The sequence below is a fragment of the Scomber scombrus genome, chromosome 4 (genome assembly GCF_963691925.1).
Source record: "Scomber scombrus chromosome 4, fScoSco1.1, whole genome shotgun sequence".
Classification (NCBI taxonomy): Eukaryota; Metazoa; Chordata; class Actinopteri; order Scombriformes; family Scombridae; genus Scomber; species Scomber scombrus.
Genome location: NC_084973.1, coordinates 10758892 through 10782524, shown reverse-complemented (window position 1 = coordinate 10782524; position 23633 = coordinate 10758892). Strand labels below are relative to the sequence as shown.

General features: G+C 43.2%; 1 protein-coding gene across 1 annotated transcript in view; it reads right to left on the bottom strand.

Annotated features, from left to right (window-relative positions):
• Positions 1-22327, bottom strand: part of LOC133978894 (tetratricopeptide repeat protein 28-like) — a 118624-nt gene extending 96297 nt beyond the window's left edge. The window contains exon 1 of the mRNA XM_062417244.1: positions 22233-22327. Within this exon, the coding sequence (XP_062273228.1) occupies positions 22233-22259 (27 nt within the window). The 5' untranslated portion in view covers positions 22260-22327. The remainder of the gene's footprint in view (positions 1-22232) is intronic.
• Positions 22328-23633: the final 1306 nt, after the last annotated feature.

Genomic DNA, 23633 nt, shown 5'->3' with positions numbered 1-23633 from the left:
CATTCAAAGCCCTGCCTCCCGCTGTGTCATGGTTAACTCCCCTCTACCACTTCCCCATCACATTTCCCATCCAGTTGCTTATCGCCTACCCCTTTCAAACGCCTGTACTTCCCTTTTCCAGCAAAAGCGCAATTCCACCACTCTGGGTAATTTATGCAGTGATTTATCCCAGTGCATCTCGTGACCACCTGTCACGCAGAGATAGCGTTCTCGTTAATATTAAGCCTACGCAATTACCACACGGGGGTCTCTGGTTCATTCAGCATCTTAACACCTAGCAGCCTTCCACCTTTTGACTGTGGAAGCAGGTCTGCCGGAGCCCCAGACTACTGCTATAAGAGCTCTACGTCTGAAATGTACAGACGCAGGCGTGGAGCTCGAGTGTCTCAGACAGGATCAGGGAGAAGGGGAACAACGTTAAGGAAAATGAGCCATCATCAAAGCATGTGCGAAGGCTGCCTGTGCTGCAGACAGCCCTGGAACGGCAGAGTGTCGCCGTCTTTCTAATGACAGCCAATTTAATTGAAAATCCACTTCTTTGTCTGAGAGCAAACAATCCAGTGTAGAGAGGCTGGGGCACTATTCCCTGGCTCAGTAGTTAACAGTGAAATACCAGAGGGAGAAGGAGAAGAGAGTGGAAAGAAAGAGTGAAAGAGGGGAGAAAAGAGAAACAGAGCAGGAGGAATCAAACGAATACAAAGAGAGAGGGAAAGTAATAAAAGAGGGCAGAGATATGGATGGAGGAAGGGGGAATTACAGATTGGACTGAGATAAAAAAGCAAAGCGATGTGAGGGTGGGAGAGAGAAAAGGGGGTGAGATAGAGGGAGAGAGTGAAGAAAAGGAGGAGGGGGAAGGGGAGCAGGGTAAAATCCAAGCTCAGCAGTCTTCCTCAGGCTCAATTTCCAGGACATGATTAGTTTGGAGTGATGACATGTAATGGGTGCAATAAAAAAAATAAAAAAAGCTGCCTCTCTGACTCTCGCTCCCTAACTCTCTTGTTCTCTCAAAGAATCACTCTTCCTAAAATAGAAGCCTGCACTAAAGCTTAAAAACTCTGGGGACTAGTAGCCTTCATCCCTCCTTTTGTTCCACCACTGCCACGCTGTAAACCACCACTAAAACAACGCACTAAGTATCTGTCAGTATCTCTGTGTCTTTAACTGCAAAGCACCCTTGGGTAGCTCTAGCCAAGTTACTATCACTTCTCAATTTTTAACTCGAGAAGTGCTCCTTTAAAAAACAAAAAAGAGTCCTTGCTGTCTGCTTTTGGCAGGAAACGACAGTCATTTATTTTCACCCTGCACAGTCATGTGGCTGTCGGTGGCACCGGCTAGGAGACTACGTCATGCCTCCCATTTGCTCTTTTCTACTGGGACAGCTCGTTTATATTGATTTGTATGGATCCTGATGAGCAAGAATAATCACAGCAGTCTGGCTTGCCTGACCTCTCCAAGACTACTTTGTTAGCATTTAGACAATAACAGAACCTCTTACTGGAAAGGGCAGATTTTACAGCTAGCGTACATATGTAATGCCTTCAACACAGACCGGGATTTGCAAATATGACAAACAAAAAAATAAAAATTGTGTTGTCACATCTTTTGGCAGGGTCTTGCATCTGTAATGGTTCAAAAATAATGTCTTGAGAGCTTGCTGTATTGATTTTCAAAGGAAGAAGAGAGGAACAGATATCTGAGAAACATGGGGAGAAAAAGAAAGATTTGGCCCTTTCTGCGGGGAATGTGATGGTTGGTTGACACAAACACAGTCCTCGCCTAGCAAAACACTGCAACCACCCCCCTGCGGAGAGCTTGGGACTGTGATAACCAAGCAAGAGAACGGAGAACAAAGGGAAATGAAAAGGCATGAATATATCAGAAAGAAAGCTAATTGACTCAAAAACACTTGCGAGAGGTTTCGGGTTCAGGAGCTCCCCTCATACGCCCTCCCTCCTCTCACTCTGTCTGCTTTCCTCAACATATAACCTCCTATTTGTCTTCTCCTTTAATGTTTCTGTCAGTTCCTTTGTTCACCTGTGCAGCCTTATATCACAATTCAAAGTCCAATTTCTACTGCCTTCTACCTTTACACAAACACTTAGCATCAGACAGCTATTGAGCCCAGTGTTGCCACGTCACCCTCCTGCACTCCTCATCCCCTTAACCTTAGACAGACTGGACTCTTGCCCCACCCAGACCCCCTGCTGCTGCTGCAGAATCCCAGACAGGGTGTCCTGGCCTGGCTCTACCCCAGTGTGCAACAACCTGGTCTCAGCCCTGCACACCAGATTGACTCCGTCTGTGTTAACACCCCGGTGGCTAATGCAAATACAGTCCATCTGCTAATTCTAATCCATCCAGCCTCAATTGATGTACCGGCACACACGCACACACATATACACACACACACATATATTTGGGTGCTGTACGTGTGGCATAAACACAGTTCTGAGGGATGAGATCACATTCTATTTGATAGAGCACAATACCGTTAATGTGATTAATTGATACCATCACTATTGTTATAAGGCCTTTGTGCATCCTATCACCTGATGATCAATGATGATAAAATAAATCGCAAGCTGCTGCAGAATCTCTAAACATATTCATGCCCCGCAGGATAGACACATGCAAGACAATATCTTCAGAGATAACAGCATCCACAGGAATTAGACTGCATCACAGAGTGGACTCGTGTACACACACACACACACACACACACACACACACACACACACACACACACACACACACACACACACACACACACACACACACACAGGTAGACAAACTCATCTACAACAGTAACTCACACCCTTCTACTCGCATGTGCAATAACATCCACATATGCAGCCTGGGGAAAAACACGAGAAAAGATCGAAGTTAAGTGTAAACATGGAGAGGAAGGATCATGAGAACTCAGCAGTTTGGGGATGCTAGGAGATTAGCTGTGGTTAAACAGAGCAGATACATGTACTAAATATGCTGCAGAGTTGTTAAACTAATCGCACACATCCCGGGGATTAGCCCATATACTTGTGTTAGGGGAACTCTAGCAAGCCGATGCAGTAAACACATTAGTGGGCAGAAAACACAGTCACAGACAGAGGATGCACTGTCATCACCCAAAATAAAAGAAGAAAAAAAAAGAAAAAGAAAAAAAGGTATCGGCTCTGCTTACGAGGATGCAGCAAAAAAAGAAGGAATGAGCCCAAATGCAGTCTGTCTTATGAATGTAGGCCAAGTGTGCAAGAGAGCACATTTGCATGTGTAAGTGTGCATTGTATATTCACATCTTTGGTGTGTTGTCGCTTAAGTGTATGCAAAACAGCTCACACTGCATGAGCACATGTGTGAGGGTGTGTGTGAGAGAGAGAGGGAGAGTAGTAAGTGTGTGCCGAGCCCCTGACTTTGCACATTGCACGCATGCTGGATGAGTTCTTTCCCTATAATCTCATTTAAACCCCCTTCACACACCATAATTCAATTCTCTCTTCTAGACAATGACCATGTCATCTTAATCTGGCAGGTAGATTATACAGCATCCCACACAAGACTGCTAATGCTGAGGAAACGGCTCGGGCTATTGTATGCTCCTTCAAGGTTGGATGGGTTGCTATAGATTGCATTAGAGGATTGCTTCTGCCACTCATGTTTTCCACCGCTGGTTTCTTGCTTTTAATCTGTAGAAGTATTTTCCTTCATTTCACCATTTGGGATTCCTGCTCGTGTTTTTTCCACAGGTTTGATTGGTTAAAATTCAACAACCTCAATGACATGCTGCTCTGAATACTTTACTCTGCTCATCTGTTGCCTTACAGGGGGCACTCCTTCTGAATATTCATTAGCTCTCTTCAACAAGAGCCACCAATGTGTGGGCCTGTCCTCACAGGAAGCCATCCTGTTCTAACCCAATAGCATTACGCAATCCCACTGACCAAAAGGCAGACCTGTTATAAATGTTCGCAGGTGTTAAGGCAGGGGGGGCTGTGGTGAGCTGCTGGCGATATCGAGCTGGCAGTGCTCAGATCTAGCTTACAAACTACAGCTCCCATGAGAGGTAAGTGGGTAATTGAGCCAAAACAAAACCGGCTAATAATCTGTATTTCTACAAATCCTGCTTGATAGTGAATCAGATATAATTAGAAATTTTAATTACTGTCAGTAATCAGCTAGAACATTGAGATGAAATGGAGTGGCAGGTGCGAGCACACTGGCTGTCTGGCTGCTAAAAACCTTATGAAGCCCCCCCCCCCCTCAAGTGTCCCCAGTCTGCTCAATCGGATTATAGCTAAACCATCCAGCCATAACAGGGCCTATAAGGCCTCCTTCATACCTTAACCACTTATCCTGTCTTGATCCACCCAGCAAGGTTCCCTAAACACTGGGCACAATAACCGTCTTTGCCTTGGTGTGTGCAGTGGAAGTTTTAAGTGTGACCTCAGAAAAAGATTAGTGGCATATCAGACATAAAATTGGAGAAATTAAAAAATAATTACCCTATGTGTTAACCCATCAGTCATGTGGACACATTACCATATTATTAAGCAACTCTTTAGTTCAGCCATCCAGTCTTGTGTGCTTACGCTGGAATCAGAGCCTCAGAATTACAGGCACTCTAATGAACTCACAATTTAGGCCAGCGTTGAAGGAAAGATGCACAACAGGATTACAATAGCCGACATGATTTTACCCCCCCCCCCCCCCCCCCCCCCCCTTAAATCATGGGTCGAATTCTTTTGACGGAGTCCAGCTAATGAAAAACAGAGACCCAACAACATTCCTGAGATGAATGGTACAACAAACAAACATATACCAGTAAAAACAAAGAACCACACAATGAAAATAGCATTACAGCCTGACCACAAACCTCTGGAATATTGTAAAGAATAGACAGTGGGTGCAGACAGTCATGAAATTCACTTATTTTGTGCAAGACCACAACAAGTCACACTTTAAATCATTAGTTTAGCCCTCACAGAGTCCCAAGTTGTTGTTTTTTCTACAGGGATTAAAGAAAGAAAAGATTTATTTGAAAAGTTGTCCATGAGGATATGTGTACAATGTTTTGAATTAAGTATTATATGAATTTTAAAACTGATCTATGGTCATGTTTCTATCAACAAAATAAAAGCCACATCTGTGCTACATGGTCGTCAGAGAGTTTGGCTGGTTTGACTGCAAACATATAGTGCTAACAGGCCTTCAGTAACTACATGAACTGCAGTTATCTTTTGAGCTATGATTTAAGGTGCGGCTAGCAAACATAAGCACCATCCAACCTCCACTGAAGCAGAGACTGCTGGAGCATATATGCCAAACTGTGAGTCTAGCATGTATGTACATCATGTAGCATTATTGAGCTCAGGCAGTGATCACATCAGTGGAGTCTACTTTTATCCTTTGAGCGTTTGTCTCCTCAGAAGCAAATTTGACTGTGGAGCAGAAGGTTCCTCCTGCCTCCAGGCTGTTCCTGTGGAGGTCTCCCCCTCCTCTGATCAATCCCCTGCGTCTCTTTGTGGGTTGTCCAACAGGCCAGCCAAGCAGACAGGCTTAGTCAGACATGCTTTTCACTTACTTTCGTCTTCCTCTGTTGACCAGAGGGAATGCTATCCAGCTGGACTAAGTTTGTCTCTCTTCTCTTTATCTCCCCAGTTGCAGACTGCAGTTGTTTTGGGTGACACACTGCTGGATTGTCTAAGCCGTGTGGATGTGAATATGGATGTGCAAGCTGGAGAAAACGCCAGGGTGTTCAGTAGATCCTAACCTCAGAGGAATGTGTCTTGTCTTCCTGCGGAATATGTCTCTGTGTGCATGTCTCCATTGTGAGCTTCTCAGAACAATGCAGCTAGTGTGAGCCAGCACTGTAAAGTGGTCTGTGGTGCGACCAGGTGTCTCCTGAGTGGATCCCAGGGGTCCTATGTCATATATGCTTCTGATATCCTAACACCTTTCACTGCCTCTGAGGAAGGAGCATATGGAAAGCAGGAGGCAGATCAGGCAACTTGAGAGGCCCCTGAATATCACTTTCTATCACAGACGCTTGCTGAACACACAGACTGTGACAAATCTGTCCATTGTTTTATACATCGCAGAGTCAAAATATTGAACTCCAGAAATTCTTATTCTAGGTAGCTGTGAGAGTTCAGTAGCGTACAGATGAAATGGTCATATGACCCTCAGCACACTATTTCTGGGAACACTACTTTGTTTGCATTGACTATCATGATTTATTTATTATATTCATTTCAAAATGCCTGTGCAGGAAATTATTTTTCTATGATTACAACATAACTGTGCCATTTTACAGTTAAGCTCCACAAATATCTTCTAAATGCCATTTTGTTCCTGTTGGCAACGCTATGAAGACAAGAATTGTAGCATTGCTGTGAGCTACATAGAAATAATGAATGTGCTCAGGCTACCAAGAAACCAAATAGCCGAAAATGGATCTGAATAAAATCCACATTAATTCATTTACATACCAAACTGTCAGAATCAACTATAAAGCATCATCAAGCAGCAACCTAAAAAAAATACTGCTGCCTCAGCGTCTTTCCCACTGTGGACAAGACGTCAGGTAAATGAATCATGTCAATCGGTTGTTCGAGCAGCTCTTTGATATTAAAATATTAATCCTCGCCTGTCTTTGTGCTGGTACTTTGCTTGATTTTCCAGATGGAAACTGAAAGAACCTCAACCTCTTTCCTTTGAGGAACTTTTACTATAGTCGGAAACACAATTTTTTGTTAATGTACAGTCCAATTCGCAGTGTTCTTAAATTGGCAGCCTTTGCAGTCTCCTTCAAGTTAAACTAAGAACTACATGGCTCACAGTTGTCTGCAGATGTTTAAATTAGGTCTGTATGCCAACTGAGTTATATCCTCATCTAGTTTCCCCTATATCCAAAAGGACAAAGCAAGGTCTTCATAAAGAGACAGGGGTGTGTAGTATAGAGAGGAAACAGGACTGTGTTTGGAAGGACATGGCTAAATATAACCTCCCCTCTCACCTCCCATTCTGTGTCTGCCACCAGTATTACTCTGCCGAGGTCCCAGTTGCACCATAGACACAACCAAATAGACAGTTGGCAGTCAGTTATGTTCCCACACTTCACTCTGAGAACAGGGTCCCTCAGCACCTAGCAATGTCAAATGCACCATTCAGACAGCCCTAAATATTTAATCAGGACAAGTAGAAGGCAATTTTCTACATCCACTGGCATTAAACATTTAATGCCCGACTGACATGATATCTAGTCAGCCGAGAGTTAGTCAAGAGACGCATGTGATGGAGAGCTGCAGACACTTGTGCTTTCCCAGTTAAATTACGCAAAGACAAATCCCGCGGCAAAAAAAAAGAAAAAAAAGAAAAACAGAACACAGCTCTACCAAGCAGAGGTCAAATTCAAGCATCAGACACACCCACACACAAAAAAAAAAAAAGAAAACACACACACACATACACAAACTCACAAACTGGCAAAGGTAAATTTCTCTACAAACATATATCATCTGTGAGAGGTGAAGCAGGGAGGAGGCTTGTGAATCCCATCAGTCATGGCTTTAGAGTAAGGTTAAAAGCGGGATAGGGCAGCCACTGTCAGCGCGTATAAACCAACCAAGGACAGAAAAGGAGGGCTGAGGGCAATATACGGTATAGTGTAAAGATATAGCCTCACAAACACACACAAGGGCAGAGTTTGTTACAACGTTGTGACATTACAGCTGTTGATACAACAGACCATTTGGAGTTAGTCTTCAAAGTTAATGCTGATATAAAATGATTCATTCTGTGCCTCTATTCTTAAGTGTATGACTGCATAAAATGAAATATTAGACATATAAATTCATGAGGAGAGTGGGATCAGTGGAGGACTTGAGTCTACTTGCTTGCAGACAGTCTTGTAGTCTGCTGGTTGAAAGAGGAGCAGGTACTTGATACTGTTAATGAATCAGTTGGCAGTGCTTGTAAATTTGTTCTGCAATGAATCAACTGTCAGGAACTTGGGTGAATACATCCGGTGCATCAAGGCAATGAGTAATTACGGCCATGACTTTGTACACAAACGTGAGAGTAACATGAGAGTTAAGTCGCTGGTCTACACATGTTGCTGGAGTCTGGAGGGAGGTGGTGTGTGTGGTCCGAGTCAATAGTATCAAGTGGTGGTGTGCAAATACAAGTATACAGTATTTACTATACATACAGACACAAAACACACACACACACAGATACAGATGCAGATACTGGAGGTGACCCAGCGCAGTGACAGGGTGGGACGTGACTTGAATTAGAATGGCGAGGTAAGAGTGATAAAGTACCACCTATATCCACCCACATCCTGTGACCCTGCAATAAGTCAAACACCAACGACAGGCACATACACCATAAATAATCCTGTCTGAAGTCAGACTGGAGCAGCCCTCCCTCTGCTCCGGTTTAGATTCATTGTTTGACTAAATGTGAGACTAAAAGTAGAAAACTTTAATTTCAGGTAAACAGAGCAAACATATTCCATATAACAACTAATAATTTGCTAAAGGTGGCTAAATCTAACTTTCAGTCTGTTCTGTATTTCCATGCTCTCCTGGGCCACATGCTCCAAAACTGAGGCAAACACAAATAGCGCACACACTGGATTCTTACTTGCAATAATTTAAGCAATCACCCAAACACACGAACACATCATGCAGGGTTAATAGAGCAGGTGTCCACTGCAGAGCTCTCTCAGGCACCCTTGGCTCCTGAGCCAATATTCACGGCTAATTTGAATTAAAAAAATCTGCAAACATTTGCTGGAACATTCAGGCTAATGTTCAATCTGCTGCTCTTTGACACAGTGCCACCACGCATCTCATTTCCATTCCTGGAGCCTTACCACGAACCTGCCAGCACTGCAGTGTCATGTGGTGGGACTGGAGAAGGGAAAATGGGCGAAGAGGAAAAGGAAGAAGCAAGGAAATGAAATGTTTGTTTTTTTACACTACTAGAATATGCTTGCATATTCAGCTTGAGAAATAATGTGACTCTTACACACAAATGTGTCAGCAGAACAAAATAAAGGTCAAGGTAGAAAATAGAATTGTGTTACTGTTTTTAAACAAATCGGCACAGGTGCAAGAAAGCAGACATTTGACAGAGAATTAATGGTGTGGAAAATACATGAAATTGTAGGGAGAGTCTTGCCATTTTGGTAAATATTCACAACGGGGTACTGAAATTCTCAAGATGCTCTAGGAGAAACATATATATATATATATATATATATCCATCCATCTCAGCTGATGTGTAAATGTCTTACATACACAATCTCACATCTTTCAACCTCCCAGCACATAAAAAGTGAAACAGAGAGGCAAAAATCGACAACAGTAGGATAGTCTATTTTGGAGGATGGAGGCAGGAAAACATGCTCCCATGATGATATACCGCTGGCTTTTATGCATAGCAAGAGTTTCCACCCAATTTCCTCCTCTTATTTCGGCACCATCCTGAAGATAATATCTCTCTCTGTCTCTTTCTCTGTTCCAAAGGCATGATGAGGGTTGCATAAAATTAGCAGCTTGATAGGGGGAACGTGTCCAGGGGCAACATGGAGGACCTTGTTTCCGAAGAGTCTCGACACATTCTGCTCAACCCCCCCCCCCACACACACACACACACACACACACCTCCCCATATCCCAGAGTAACAACACAAGATCAGATAGAAAAGGGAGAGGCCTGTTTAAAATAGCACCCCAAAGACACTCTTCTGAAGATCTGAACTACCAGCAAAAAAAAAATCCAGAGCTTAAAATTATGAACTCAGCGCTGACATTTTCTACATGCCCGGCCTGTCACGTAGACTTCTACCACCCAGTCTGAATTAGGAGTATGGTGAATGTATTGTAAATGTTGTGTTGTTTATTGTGGTCAAAAGGAGACAGAAGCGCTTGTCAAAAAAAAAAAACCATAGAGGTTGAATCTGTCATCTCATACCCTTCATGCACTGAAAATAGACAGGATGGAGCCTTAAATGCTTCATCTACTCCCTGGTATCCCAGTCCAATTACAACTCGTCCCACCAAGCCCTTTCTTTCCACACTCTCACGGGCTGTCAGATTCTGATATGGAATGCGTTGCAATATTGAAGGTCGGTCAGTCTGCGCACTTAACCTCATTTCCCAACACTCTGCTCTGCCTCTCCCAGAAGAGCCTTTTGATTGGTGTCCATTTGAAAAGCAGGCTTTAGGTTTGACGGGAGGGGTACAGAGGGTAGGGGAGATCAGAGCACCCGCAGCACAGCCTGAGAAAGGAGCTTTTTGGAGCACGACTCCTGACTGCATTCAGTTATAATGGTTTTCAATTAACCAAGGGAAAAGACTGAGAACTAATCTGGGCTAGCACAGGAGAACCAGTCATGCAATATTCATGTATACAAACTAATGAAAGCCCAGATTAGCCTACATATTTACATGGGGTCGGTGCTGTGTCGTCCACACACAGTAAAGAAGTCAGCTGCCAAGAGGAGAGTGAGAGAGAGAGAAACGAGAAGAAGCAGGAGCAGAAAAAACGAAAAGATGGTAAATTTAAAGACGGAATAAGAGAGAGAAAAGAGAAAATGAAGAGTAGAAAGGAAATCAAGAGAGAATGAAATCAAGGGGAATAAAATGAGAGGTCAGTGGGACACTGGGAAGACCTTGAACGAAAAGGAAATGGGATCATGAGATAAAGAGGAGAAGAAAAGCAAGAGGAGGTACGACTCCGCAAAAGAGATTAAGGATCATCTGCATTTTGCCTTTTCATCTGCCTCGCCATAATCATTCCTCTCTAAAGGCACACGCAAACCCCCACTCAAAATGACACCAATCTGAATGAGTGATCTTGACAAATTGGGCTACCCGGAAAAGAGGGGTGCTCTTTTGACTGAGGAGAGGGCTGCAGACAGTGGGGAGTCTACGGTCGGACAAAGATATAACCGTAATTGGCTGCTACACCCTCCTCCCACTAATCTCTGACCACGAAAAAGCGGCGGGTAAAGAAAATGGGACAGTGAGCAAAGACAGACTGCTACAACAGCAAAATGCTCTGCAACCACATATTTCAATAATGTCTCAAAATGTTATGTACATGCATCAGGACAATATGGGAAATTCAGCTGTAATCCTTAGTAGGTCACAAAAGACTTAAAAGACTTCAAAGCTGGATTAATGTGTGACTGGACATACCAATTCCACACTGGGTAACTTCTTACCGAGCATTAACATTGTATTTCAAACAAGAAGTTAATCATGGGTTTAGTTTGAAAATATCCTTTGACCTTTTGTAGAGGTCTCAGAATTAATTTTATGCTCCACAGATATCTAATTTTATGCTTTTACGGACTTACACATTTGCAGAATAATGGAACTGTCCTGAAATTTTTCTTCACTTAGGAAACCACTGAGGCTGGTGTGCTGAAAAATGTTCCGTCTTAACTGCCCACTTCTGTTTCATTTCATGACCAGTATATATGATGTTTGTGTACCTATCCTTATGGGCTTACGGTAACATGCAATACAGAAACAACTAGATGTCTGGCTGATTTGAGTTCTCTCATTTCAAGGACCCAGGGATCCTAATGAATTCACAGCTCTAGCAATGTGCTTGGCTAGCAGGTTCTCCCCCTCTCGTCTCTACCTGCCTCAACTTTCTGAAATGAAATGTGAGAAATGGGCCAATTTACAGCTAAGGGCTGTTTCTTCCTAAGAGACACTGACATAAAGATGGAGTACAGAGGATATGCAGAGGTAGATGTGGAGAGATGAGGGGTTTGAATTTAGACAGAGAGAAAAAAGGAAGAAAAAGATGTGAGACAGGAAAGCAAGACGTTGGCACTAATATGAGTGTCATCTCTGAGGGGAGACAGAAGTGCTTGAATTGCATTTTTGGCCTTTAACTTGTCTTATACAAAGAGACTGGAGCTGAAGAGCGGCTCTTGATCTTTCCAATCAGCTACCATGACAAGAGCTGCTCAGATATTCAACAAGCAGAAACAAAAGAAGATGTCAGCATGAAGAAGTTCGCTACACTCGCAGAAGTTTGAAATGAAGATGTACAGAAGTTGGAAGACACAGGCAGAACAAAGGCGGTGGAAGGACGACAGAAACGAATATGAGAGGTCTTCTGACATCTGTTCATAATTACGTCTGGGGTCCACACTACAGCTGAAATACTCTACAGCCCACCATTTTTTAGGGTAATGCCATATCTCTCTACAATATTCAATTATAATGCTCCTATCATTCTCAATTATAGCACAAGCATGATGCAATTCATGTTCCACTCATCACACGGATGAATTGTTGCCTACAGAGAACAACATAATATATGGAGCTGTTAGCTGTCTGAAGACCTGTCGAAAGAAGGTCTTTGTTTTCGGCAACACACACACTTGCATTTTTGTCCAAAATTGATTCAATAATGAGATACCTACAGTGTCTCCGACAGACAAATTGCCAGTTTGGGGGCGCTCGGTGGCATAAACTAAGCACTGCAGCATGACGGAGAAAAAGCTTTTTGATTGCTCTGACATCACATCTGTTAACTCCTCAGCACAGCTTTGAGAAGATGAGACCAGGAGGTGGAGGAGATGGGTGGGCAGCTGAGAGGAGTATCATTCCCCCCCCCCCCCCCCCCCCCCCCCCCCCCCCCCCCCCCCCCCCCCCCCTTCCTTTCTCATGGGACCACTTACATTTTCATTTGATAGGAACTGGAAAACCACCATCTGTAATTCGATTATACATAGATAGATAGAATGAGGGAAAAAAAGTCTTAGTTAATTAACTCAAACCATATTCTAATCAGGTTTCATAACTCCCCCTCCTCTCAACAACCTCTGATTTGAATCCTCTCACAAATCCCCTAGGACTCACCATCACACCAGCCAAGAAGAGACGGGCACTCAAACAAGATCATTTGCCGCTTATTTCCCAAACAGGAAAGCACTTAAAGACAAACTCTGATTGAGACAACTAAGCATGTGCATCAATAGCTAATGAAAAAAATGGAGGTCAAAGACTGCGTGCTGGATGAAAGGTAGAAAAAGCTCTTTTCTGTCTTGTGTTGTTTTGTGTACGTTTCCTGAGATGAGCAGTTCCTGTGCCAGGCCCACAATTTCCGTCATCTCAGGAAACGAGGACAGGGAATTAAACAAGTCTCTCTTCATAGGAATGGGGACAAGAGGCTGTGATAACAGTCAAAAGGGGTGTCTCAGAAGGAGTGTCGCCCGCCACATTCGCATCTCCATTATCTGTCAACCTGCCAGTCCATCTGTCTGTTTGCTACACAGCGCCCACAAGACTGACAAACTCCATTTACAAAGGAAACATGTGTCACATGTACTGCGCAATGAGGAAAAGCAGCAACCTAAATGTGACACAATGATCGGCAATTCCTCTATTGTTCAACATTTTTCATCAGTTTCTAATTATTACTCGTGTAGTAGAAATAAAGAATTCCAAAGTATTTTATCAAAGCTGTCTCGCTGACAGTCATCAGACTGACAGCTCAATCACGCAGCCATTACATTTGTCTCTGACTTTGATTAGAAATCCATTTCAAATGTCAAGTCAATTTTTATTTTTCAGAACAAAACACAGCGTGGGAAAAAAAAAAGAGAGGACGGACACTGTTGAAACAAGAAGAGCAAGAGATTACATGTCAACTGTTTCTCCACACTGTAACTCTGAGATGGAGATATCCAAGGTGTACCTTTCATGAAACAAATATTCATCCATATATCATAAAACAGGACCCATTGTACAGATGTTGACACTATGTTTGCAGGATATCCACTGCAGTAATATCTTGATAAGCAAAGCTATTGCATTTTCTATAAATAACAATTCACGTTAGCCAAGAGATGTAGCCAGTTTCCGCTGATCAATGCCTTGAAAAATATAATTTCATCAAGTGCAGAAATCACAGCATTAAGGACAAACCAACTTATCAAATTAGAATTTAACACAGTGCCAAAAAGACACACTTGAAAACACCAACTGGCAGAGAAACACCCGGCATTGTCAACAGATTTGCAGTGAACAGGATTTTACCAGATCAACATACTTCTTTAGGGACCAAGAGCACGTTGGCACACAGAGGATTGCTTTAATTTCTAAACACCTGCTCACTCTCTACTTAGACCCCGGAATACAACTAGCACAGAGCTTTTCCTCCTCTCCAACAAACAATCCTGGTCTGCCATTTCACAGAGAGTGGTACCAAAGCCAACCCACTTCCCCTGGGTGTGCCCATGTGTGTGTGTTTGTGTGTCACAAGAGCCACCATCACAGCAGCCTGCACCTGCTCTGCCTGAGGCCCTATTCTACGAGCTAGGAGCAGCAGCACAATGCTGAGATTGAGGAATGAGGGGATGGAGTGATAGAAAGCTGGGGGGAAATGGATCTGTGGCGTAAATGTCAACAGCTTAGCTCACACCAACTATAGTGGATATGAGGACCTAATATGAATTCATATGAGTTTCAAGCTGATAGCTGAATGAGCTTGTGTGCACTGCAATTCTATAAATAATACAGTTGTCCCAGTTGTCTGGAAGAAAATAAAATCCAAGGCTTCCAGGTATGAAGTGTGTGTGGAAGTTCAGCTGTAGATCTTGACAGAGACCTGCTCAAGGCAGGCAGCTTAGCTCGTTTGAGGGCTGCTGGTGTTGGTCAGAGCCTGATGGACACATGCAGTCGTATTCACTGACAGACTCAGGCATGGATAATTTCACATGTCCAAATGCCAGGCAGAACGGGTGTGTTACAATAATGTCCCCGGGGCACTGTTGTAAAACTGCACACTATCCAGCAGCAACAAACGAGAAGTATTCAGTGTCTGTAGAGTATCATGTAGCCATTCATTATACAACAAGGCTCACCAGTTTGAGTCAACGCCTCAGTAGCTGAGCTGTACCTTAGCTTCATGCAGACCTAATGGGGCAGTCAAAGATACTACTAGCAAATATTATACCTGGCAAATACTATTAACAACAGTGGCAGCCTTCACTGAAACTGAAAAAGTCAATATTGTTCATAGGAAAACGAATAAAAGGAGGGTATCATATACTACCAAATGTAAATTGGGAGGGTAATTACACACCTGAAGCGTTACATGCACTGTTGTGTGCCAAGTTACGGTCTTTTGTTCCAATGAGTGATTATGTATCTTTTTTTTTTACAGCCCTTATTGGAGCAGCTGGAACCAGTGCATATACCAGTTTTTATTGCAGAAGACAGAGTAGCATTCATGGCACTAAACATGTTCTGTTCAGCTTGATTTCATCATGCAGAACACCCAGACAGGTGGCAAAGGCAGCAAACATATTTTACATGGCTATAAAGGCAGGCATTACTTAAAATAATGTAACGTCACACCATAGATGTTGTGTATCGTCTGGCCAGCCCTTGTAGCAGTGTTCAGCCTCACACAGTATATTTAAACAGCTAAAAGCTGCTGATGCTTGAGATTTCACAGTGGTAACTGGAGCACTTTCCAGACTGCTGAACAATATGTGCTCTAATGTGGCCTCTGACCCCAGTCACAGGAATATAGATCAACACAGAAGACTGGAGGAGGGGAGTAAAGGGCTGGGAGAGAGAAGGAGAAGGAACGGTATTTGAGTATCTCTGATGGATGATAATATTCTACAGTTTTCATCAATCATGTCCTATCTGACACAAGGATATCGCTCACTTATCAAGACACTTCAAGACAAACACAAAAAATAAAAAAAGAGCATTTTAAAATGCACAAATAGACACAGTATGTGGGATAAACAAGTTGACACACGGACACACAAACAGTTCTTTCACATCCTTTTTTTTTTTGCACAGCTCCTTTAAAGCAAGGTGGCAATGCAATTTACTGGAGAAGGAAGGGTGGGGTACGCATTAAGGTTCTAGTCACATCCACAAGTGTAGGCTACACAGACTGGCACAAACAAGCAAACAAACAAGACATGCTTAGGTTTAAGATGTAGACAACCACAAGAACATGCAAAACAGAAGGGAACATCTTTGGGGTGAACTCAGAGGGGTCAGAGAGGAGCCACGATGAAGGGGGAGAAGGCAAATACAGTATTATAATTTAAGTAGACTGCGACAGAAGCCCTGGTTAAATATATAAAATCTATGAGGCATGAGATCGTTTGAAATAGTGAAGAATGGGGGGTGGACCACGGAGGTTTGCTCTATAGTCCTCATTACTGAATCTATCTCAGCATGCCTGTCAGTCACCACCTGTCTGTCTGCCTTGTTAGGGGAGCTAGAATCATGAATCTCCCTTAGGAGACAAGCCTACCGAGGATATGGAAGCGTTCTTGGCCCACATCTTAGCAACTATAAACATAGGCCTGACATAAGTATCCCAGTACAAGCCTCATATAAATAACTCCAAACTTACAAGAACAGAACAGCAACTAAACCGAGCCCTGAGAGACAAAGATGGAAAAGACTCAGTGGGTCGTGCTCAGCACCATTTCTCTTTCCTTCCTGCAGGATTTTACAGCCAACAGTAAAAATCATCCTTAGCTGCCTTCACCACATTCAGCATGGCAGGAAAAGTGAGAAGAGGCAGAGCCGAATAGGACATAGTGATCATGAAGGAACTAAAACAATCTGCTCTGTGCTTAGTTGTTTCTGTGACTCTCCTGAAGCCATTTGTGTGTGTCTGCAACACTGTTTGATTGCAAAACCGTTGCACAGCACCTATTCCTTTTCGAATACTGAAAGTGTGAGCAAGGCTCAATCTAATCTTGTTTGCTTCTTTCTTGTTCAGTGTGCCATTTATCCAAGTGGGCAGTGGCCATGAAGATTCAGGGGTTAATTGACTGTTTTTTTGCACTCAATAATCATCAATAATTTACTCAAGAACTAGGTGCTGACCACTCAGGTGCCAACCCAGACTGGACAGGAATGGAATGTCTAGTTGTGGCTACATGAGGCTTCAGCTAAGCCGTGGACACACTCCTGGAAAATTGAGCCTTCAAAGAAGGGCTTATGAATCCCATCTCTGACAAAAGAAGAGATGGAATTAGTGGGATTTAGGGGCGTCAGTATGAGGCAGGGTGGTATTAGTGGTGCTCTTCACACGTCTCCATCCAGGCTAGATCACAGGCCTTCTTTAAAGCACACTAGCAGCTAATGTCTGTCACAACATCCAGCACTGCGTCAGATGGAGACAGCTGCAGGGCCTGAAGACTGAGCTGATACTACGCCCGGCCCACTGGAACAAGTCCAGTGTAGAGTTATAAAGGAATGTAGGAACTGCGGTTTTGGCAGCTGTACTCTGATAAATGTTGTGAAACAGAGAAAAGTATGCATGTTTTTCAGGCCATATGCTGCAGGGATGTGTCTCAAGTGCCATTGACAGCCTATATTCAAAACATGTTTTAGCCAGCTTATGTATGAAACACTAGCCCTTTACAGTATATGCAAGACTGGGTTCATAATACAGAAGCTTAACCAGTGAAAAGAATGAAAAGAATAGAGCTTAAGTCCTGTAAAAGACTGTTCCACCTCATAGAACAAGGAAATGTGTTCCTATTGATGTGCTCCATCAAGTCAGGTCTGCTTTATTCCCTGTGGAGGCACCCAGAGGCAGGCACCTCCTGAGCCCTGAGAGCAGCTGACCACACCCCTGGAACAATGACCTCAATAAACTCAAACATAGCTCCATTTGCTCTAACGGAAGCACTGGGGGGTAAAGGAAAGCTATAGCAAATCAGAAATGAGTGCTCTGAGGCTTGGAGGAAAACATTACAAATTGACTGTTCCCCACATAAATCAATCTTTGCATTTACAACTTGCTATCCAAAAAATCCATCTCCACACGCACTGTGGATTGTGCAGGTCCCAGGAATGAGGATTAATGTGAGCGGCATGGCCCAGTCACCATTGTGTCTATTGTTTCTCCTGTTGTATTTTGACAGTGGACTCCCAAGAGTGCCTTACCGGGCATATGCCTGCAGTTTGCCTGCTTGCAGACCACTGCGCCACAATAAGAGCAAGGGAGGCCCTGCATTCCCGGAAGCTTCTTCTCTCTATCCTCCATCTCTGTCCAGCTCTCCCAATGGGAGGCTGTGGACTGGGATTAACAGAGCGAGTACAGCACATAAATTTCAGCTGTATTGCTGAGTCGCTGTTCCCAACGCAACCCCCCCTTCTTTACCTGACACAACCCCCCCACATATTTTCACACCCTAGGAGGATAGGCCAGGGGGCTGGCCACGCAGCCGCATCCCGTTCCACATGGCATGCTGAGCCGTAAATATTGCGCAGCATCAGGAACAGCAGGTGCTATCACTCCCTATCATTAATTATCCCTACTGCATCACTCTAGGGCCTCTCACTCTTAAACTCCTATTCTGTATCTCCTGCACCATCTTCCTCTCTAGCTTCCAACCTCTCTCCCATTTTTCCCTCACTCTCTGGAATACCAACCATCTCAAATGTTCTCAGTGTCTGCAGTTCTACAGCAATTACATTTCTTATCCTAAAATCCTACAATCTAGACCCCATTCATTTCTTCCCTGATGTATCTCAATCTTTGTCCAGCACTCTCAGCTTCTTCCAAGTGATTCCTTCCCCCACTGACAGCCTTTCCCGCTTTCTTCTCTCCTCAGATGTGTGTCTTCCAGCACTTCTCTTCACATTCTGACGGGTTTTCCCCCTGCTGTAAATGTATTCCAAAACTGCTGTGCTGCTGCCAGCCAGGAGACGTCACAGGGACCGATGGAGCACTGGGGGGAGAGATAGCCCTTTCCCCCCATCAGAGAGCTCATAAATAATACGGAATCAAAGAGGAAAAGCAGCATGAGAAACTCCCCGAGGTGAAAAACCAATGAACATGGTCAGAGATGTAAGAGTGCCCCTGCTAATGGTAAAAATCCGGGTTCCCAGTGAGTCTGGCCACAGAAACATGAGCTGGGTATTCTGTCCCTCTCAGGTGAGAAGGCTTTAAGTCAACTAAGTGGAACCCACAGAAACATCTGGCACAACCACAAAAACAAACAGCCACTTCCCTCTGACTTGGTCACACTGCCACAAGGCAAAATGTTGACTCTACATACAGAGAATGGTTTTGTGATATCAGACCACCCAACATATTAGCAGGTTGAGGCGATGACGACTTAAAAAGCAGAAAAAAAGAACCTTGTAATACTTTCCGGCTGTTTGCAAAAGAAAATTCATGGACAAGGAAAAACCACAGTGGAAGTCAGTGTTTGATACAGAAAGGTTTAAGTCACACAGAGACTTGCCAGCCACTTGTTGACCCTTCCCTATTTTCTCATGTTTCAGGAATTCCAACCATCCCAGACTCCATAATTAATGTCCAAACCACTTTAGACTTGTGTGCACACAGACACACATGTACAAACATACAAAGGTACAAAAAACAGCTAGTGTGTCTTTTACACAGTGTCTTAAAATCAAGAAATGTGGAATTTTTAAACAATCCCACAGCTTCTTCATTCTCTAAATGCAACCTTGCGAGACTGTCAGTGGCTTTCATTGATTTCAGTGCACTTTTAGGCACACTGCCATTTGTTTCATTGAGTTAGCTCCCCCCCTAGGATAGATACTGGCCATATTTATAAAAATATACCAAAGACGACTGCAGTGGCCAGCGCTGCACACCCACGCTACCCCACTTTAGGCACAGCAAGAGCCATGTTAGCATTCCTTAGCGTCACTAACAAAAAACATAAGTGTCTCTTTTCCTTAGAAGAACAGGGTCCACCTGTTCATTGTTGCATTTGGCCGTTAAGCCCATCAAATAAGCTATCTCTGCAGAAAACATTGATTAACATTTGGCAGACGGCCTGGTTAGACCATTATCAGAAAGCCAACTATGTGTCAGCCTGTAGTCATATGCCTCCTCTTCCATATTTTACCACTGTGTATTGGACACTCTGTCTTAAACGTCTCAGGTGTTTGGAGCAACTCCACAAAATCACAGGAAAAGAGAGTTAATCACACTGAAAAAAGGCCTTTACTCTCATTTCCAGAACAGATAAGCTAACTGCCAGCAACATTAAGGGAACAGCTCCCTCTCTTCTTCAGCATCACAGATTTGGAATTTTGACTCATTAGTGTAATCTATTATGAAGAGGTGGACTGGACACTCAGCCTGAATCAATACGATTCTCCCACACTTTCTATTGATTCACATTAAACTACAAGTGAAGTAAAGAGACAGATTGAAAAGCTTATAAACAAGAGGCCGGAATGGGAAAACTCAAGGACCTTTTGTGACATTATTGTGCGCATGGTGTGTGTGTGTGTGTGTGCGCGCACACAGGTGCATGTGTGTAATCACTTTCCTTAGATTGTGGAGCACAATGGTTGTGTATTCCAGTGTCCTGCCTGCTATGTGCAGTATCTTAGCGAGAGGACATCCTTTGCAGTGAACCAGAGTTCAGGCTGAAGTGACGATGTCATACACGCCAACAGACACATACACATGCAATGTGGGTGGCAGGTAATTCTAAATATTCACTGCTTTTTAGGTTTTTGTTTGTGCATGTGTTCATATGCAACCTACACCCAACATCACCAACAGGTTAATTAATCAACATCACACTATTCCTTTTTTGATGAGAGCCATCAAAACTAGTGATCTGGTGCGTTCACCTGAGTGCACTCTATGAAAAGGTAATCTACATATGAAGGACAGTGTTTTTTTAAATAGTATTTTCAGGTTGAGTACATATGAGTGCAGTGTGACTGGGAATCAATTTCTGCAGTGGGGAAAGGCTTTTAGTCCTCAAAGGGGGGTCTCATAGATGATTCAGAACCGCACAGCTGTAGAAATCATTAGAGCGTACACACAGCTTTAATTTCTCTGTTTATAATTCAACATGAGCTCGGTTTAGATCATTCACTTTCATCTCACCTTTGAGGATGAAATTATCCACATTAGCGACACAACATGTAGAAGAAACAACAGGCGCAAATTAATTGACTTAGGTTTGTAAGTTCAAACACACTGAAGTGGGCATAACTACTATCATAACCAGTAGTAGTTAGTGGTTACACTACTTCTGGCACTGGTTACTCATGCTCTTTATACTGGGGATATACAGAGTATCATCATCATCCCAGCTGAGAAGGCAAAAATGTCTGGTCCAGAAGGAAAAATCCCTGCAAATGTTTATGCTGCTGCTGAACAAAGTCTTTTGAGAGATACAAAACCCAAAATTATGTAAAACAATTGAGAAAGAAAAGAAAAGAGTTGTTCATCCTTCCATTACTCTTTTTTTCCCCTATACACCAGTGTAAAGCCCACTTCTGCACAGTCAGACTGCTTCTTGTCAGACAAGTGCCCCCTGCTGGTAAAAATCCTAACCATAGCCATTTTAGTGCTACCAGTTTTTTATAGACCCCAGATGATTTTCAGATATTTTCCATGTTGTAATACTCCAAGGCTATGAAAATGGAGCAATGAGAGAATGCCTTAAGAATACAAATTTGTCTAAGAAAAATTATGTCTGATCGTGGAAACAAGAAACCCAGACACATGTTTTAGTTCTCATAAAAAAGCCTTTAAAAAGATGTTTAGGTGTTGAAGGAAAGGTGCCAGTTCATTCTGAAACTTTCACATGCATGCTGAGCTTCAGTGCTTCACCATCTATATTTCCAAAATGATATGATTTTCTATTTTGACACAGGTTTCAATACTGAACAGTTTATGCCCACAGCTCCAGAGATTCACTACAGGATACATGAATCACTGATGTCTTGATTAGTCCTGATTAAGAATGTACTGTAAGCCTGTCTGAGCTAAAGAGGTGCAGAACATTCAGAATATGCAAAACAATACAAGACAGAGTGTAAAAATATAAACATGGCATTGCAACGGATATAATAGCTCTAGGTCTGCATTATTAACATGGAAGTATGTTATAAATTATGCTGTATACAATGCATTGCACAACAGCTGATTGCTGCCTCTCTCTGTAGTCATTTAGAAGAACTGGGAGAGACATTGTGCGGATTGTGAACAAGATGTAAGTGAAAAGGGGAATATGAACTTGTATATCGTTATAAACTCTGTTCTGGTTACATTACAGCAGTCCTGTTATTACCATCTGCTTCTATCATTTGTAGTAAACGAGAGACCATCAGTATGTGCCCTCTTTCCAACTTGTGATCCAGAGAAAGGTTATATTTAACGCCATAATTGGAAGAAGGAAAAAAAGACACTCACCTTCTTCCGGGGCTGCCATTTCATCATATTTGTAAACCAAAATTGAACAGCATTAAGATATTATATGAGAAAGGAATGTAGATTCAAAGAAATCCAGAGCCCAAGTCATGCTGCCTCGCGACTTCCCTCAATTTTGCAGCAGATTTTCTGATGCATGGTGATGTGCGAGTCTCGGGTTTGTGGCAATTTTGAGAGGAGACAGCACAGTCCACACAAATCATACACCGGTTAAATCCACAGTTGAGCTCGGAAAATAAATCAGAGACACATGGTGTCGACTGACAATGTTTGGAGGGTGAAAGGTTCCTGTGCGTAAATCCAAAGTACGAGTCCGTTATGAACCCACTCCCTCTTCAGTCGGTACGCAGGATCGGCGCCTCCACGACCAATCCAGACTGTGTTAAGAAAAATGTATTCTTAAACTTTTTGAAAACGAAGTCGTCCCTGTAAGTAGGCTACACCATTAGTCTAACGCAATACGGGTAGACTGTGTCCAGTCTTTTCTCTTGGATCCAAAGGAAGCGATAGAAAGACGAAGTGTGCCCTAAAATGCCGAAATATTCATCACAGTGGTCAAATCCTCCTTTCCAGTGGCTGAAACACACTTTGGGAAGTATTCGTGGAGAAACAGTCAAGCAGCTCGGCGGAGACAGCGCGACAAGCAGGGAGATTACTTGCAGCAGGAGGAGGGTGTACAACCACAGAAAAAAAAAATCCCTGGAATTTCTGTGAGGAGCTGGAAGGATATCCTGATTCCTGCAACAGCAACAAACTGGACTACAGCTCTCTGATGACTTCCTTCCCTGCGCTCTTCCAGCCTTCCAGTTTACAGACTTGGAGCAGTGGAGCTGAGGAGGTAGAAGGAAGCAGGGTCATAGCGCCGCCGGCCACAGATTTGCCAAAAAGTGTGCTGTACAATTACGCATAGAGCTGACGCTGTCGTCCAGACAGGAGGCGGGCTGTGATTCGGTGTCTTGCGCAAGGACTCTTTTCCAGGTCGAAGAGCGACGGCTGTTCAATTACTGAACCTTAGGACAGTGTCTCTGGCCACGCGCCACCCTGCTGTGCCAGTCCAATATACAGTATATAAAGTGTACTAACCTGGTGGGTTTAACATTTTTTGGGTTTATGTTCAAATTTAATTAGTTTACAAAGTGAAAGCATATGTTACATATAAATGTTTCCATTTAAATGACAATTCACCAAGCACCAGGTCCTATAGTAAACCTGGTACAGTTTAAATATGGTCACACTAATGCTGTTGTAACAACAGTTAGGAAACGTTGCCTAAATGCCCTTATTTACGTTGTGTAAGCAATCCCCAGCTTACAAGGTTAGGGTTAGGCACACATTTTGACACATAAAGCAAGGTGACAGGGTGCATCCACTCAGCAGCTCTAA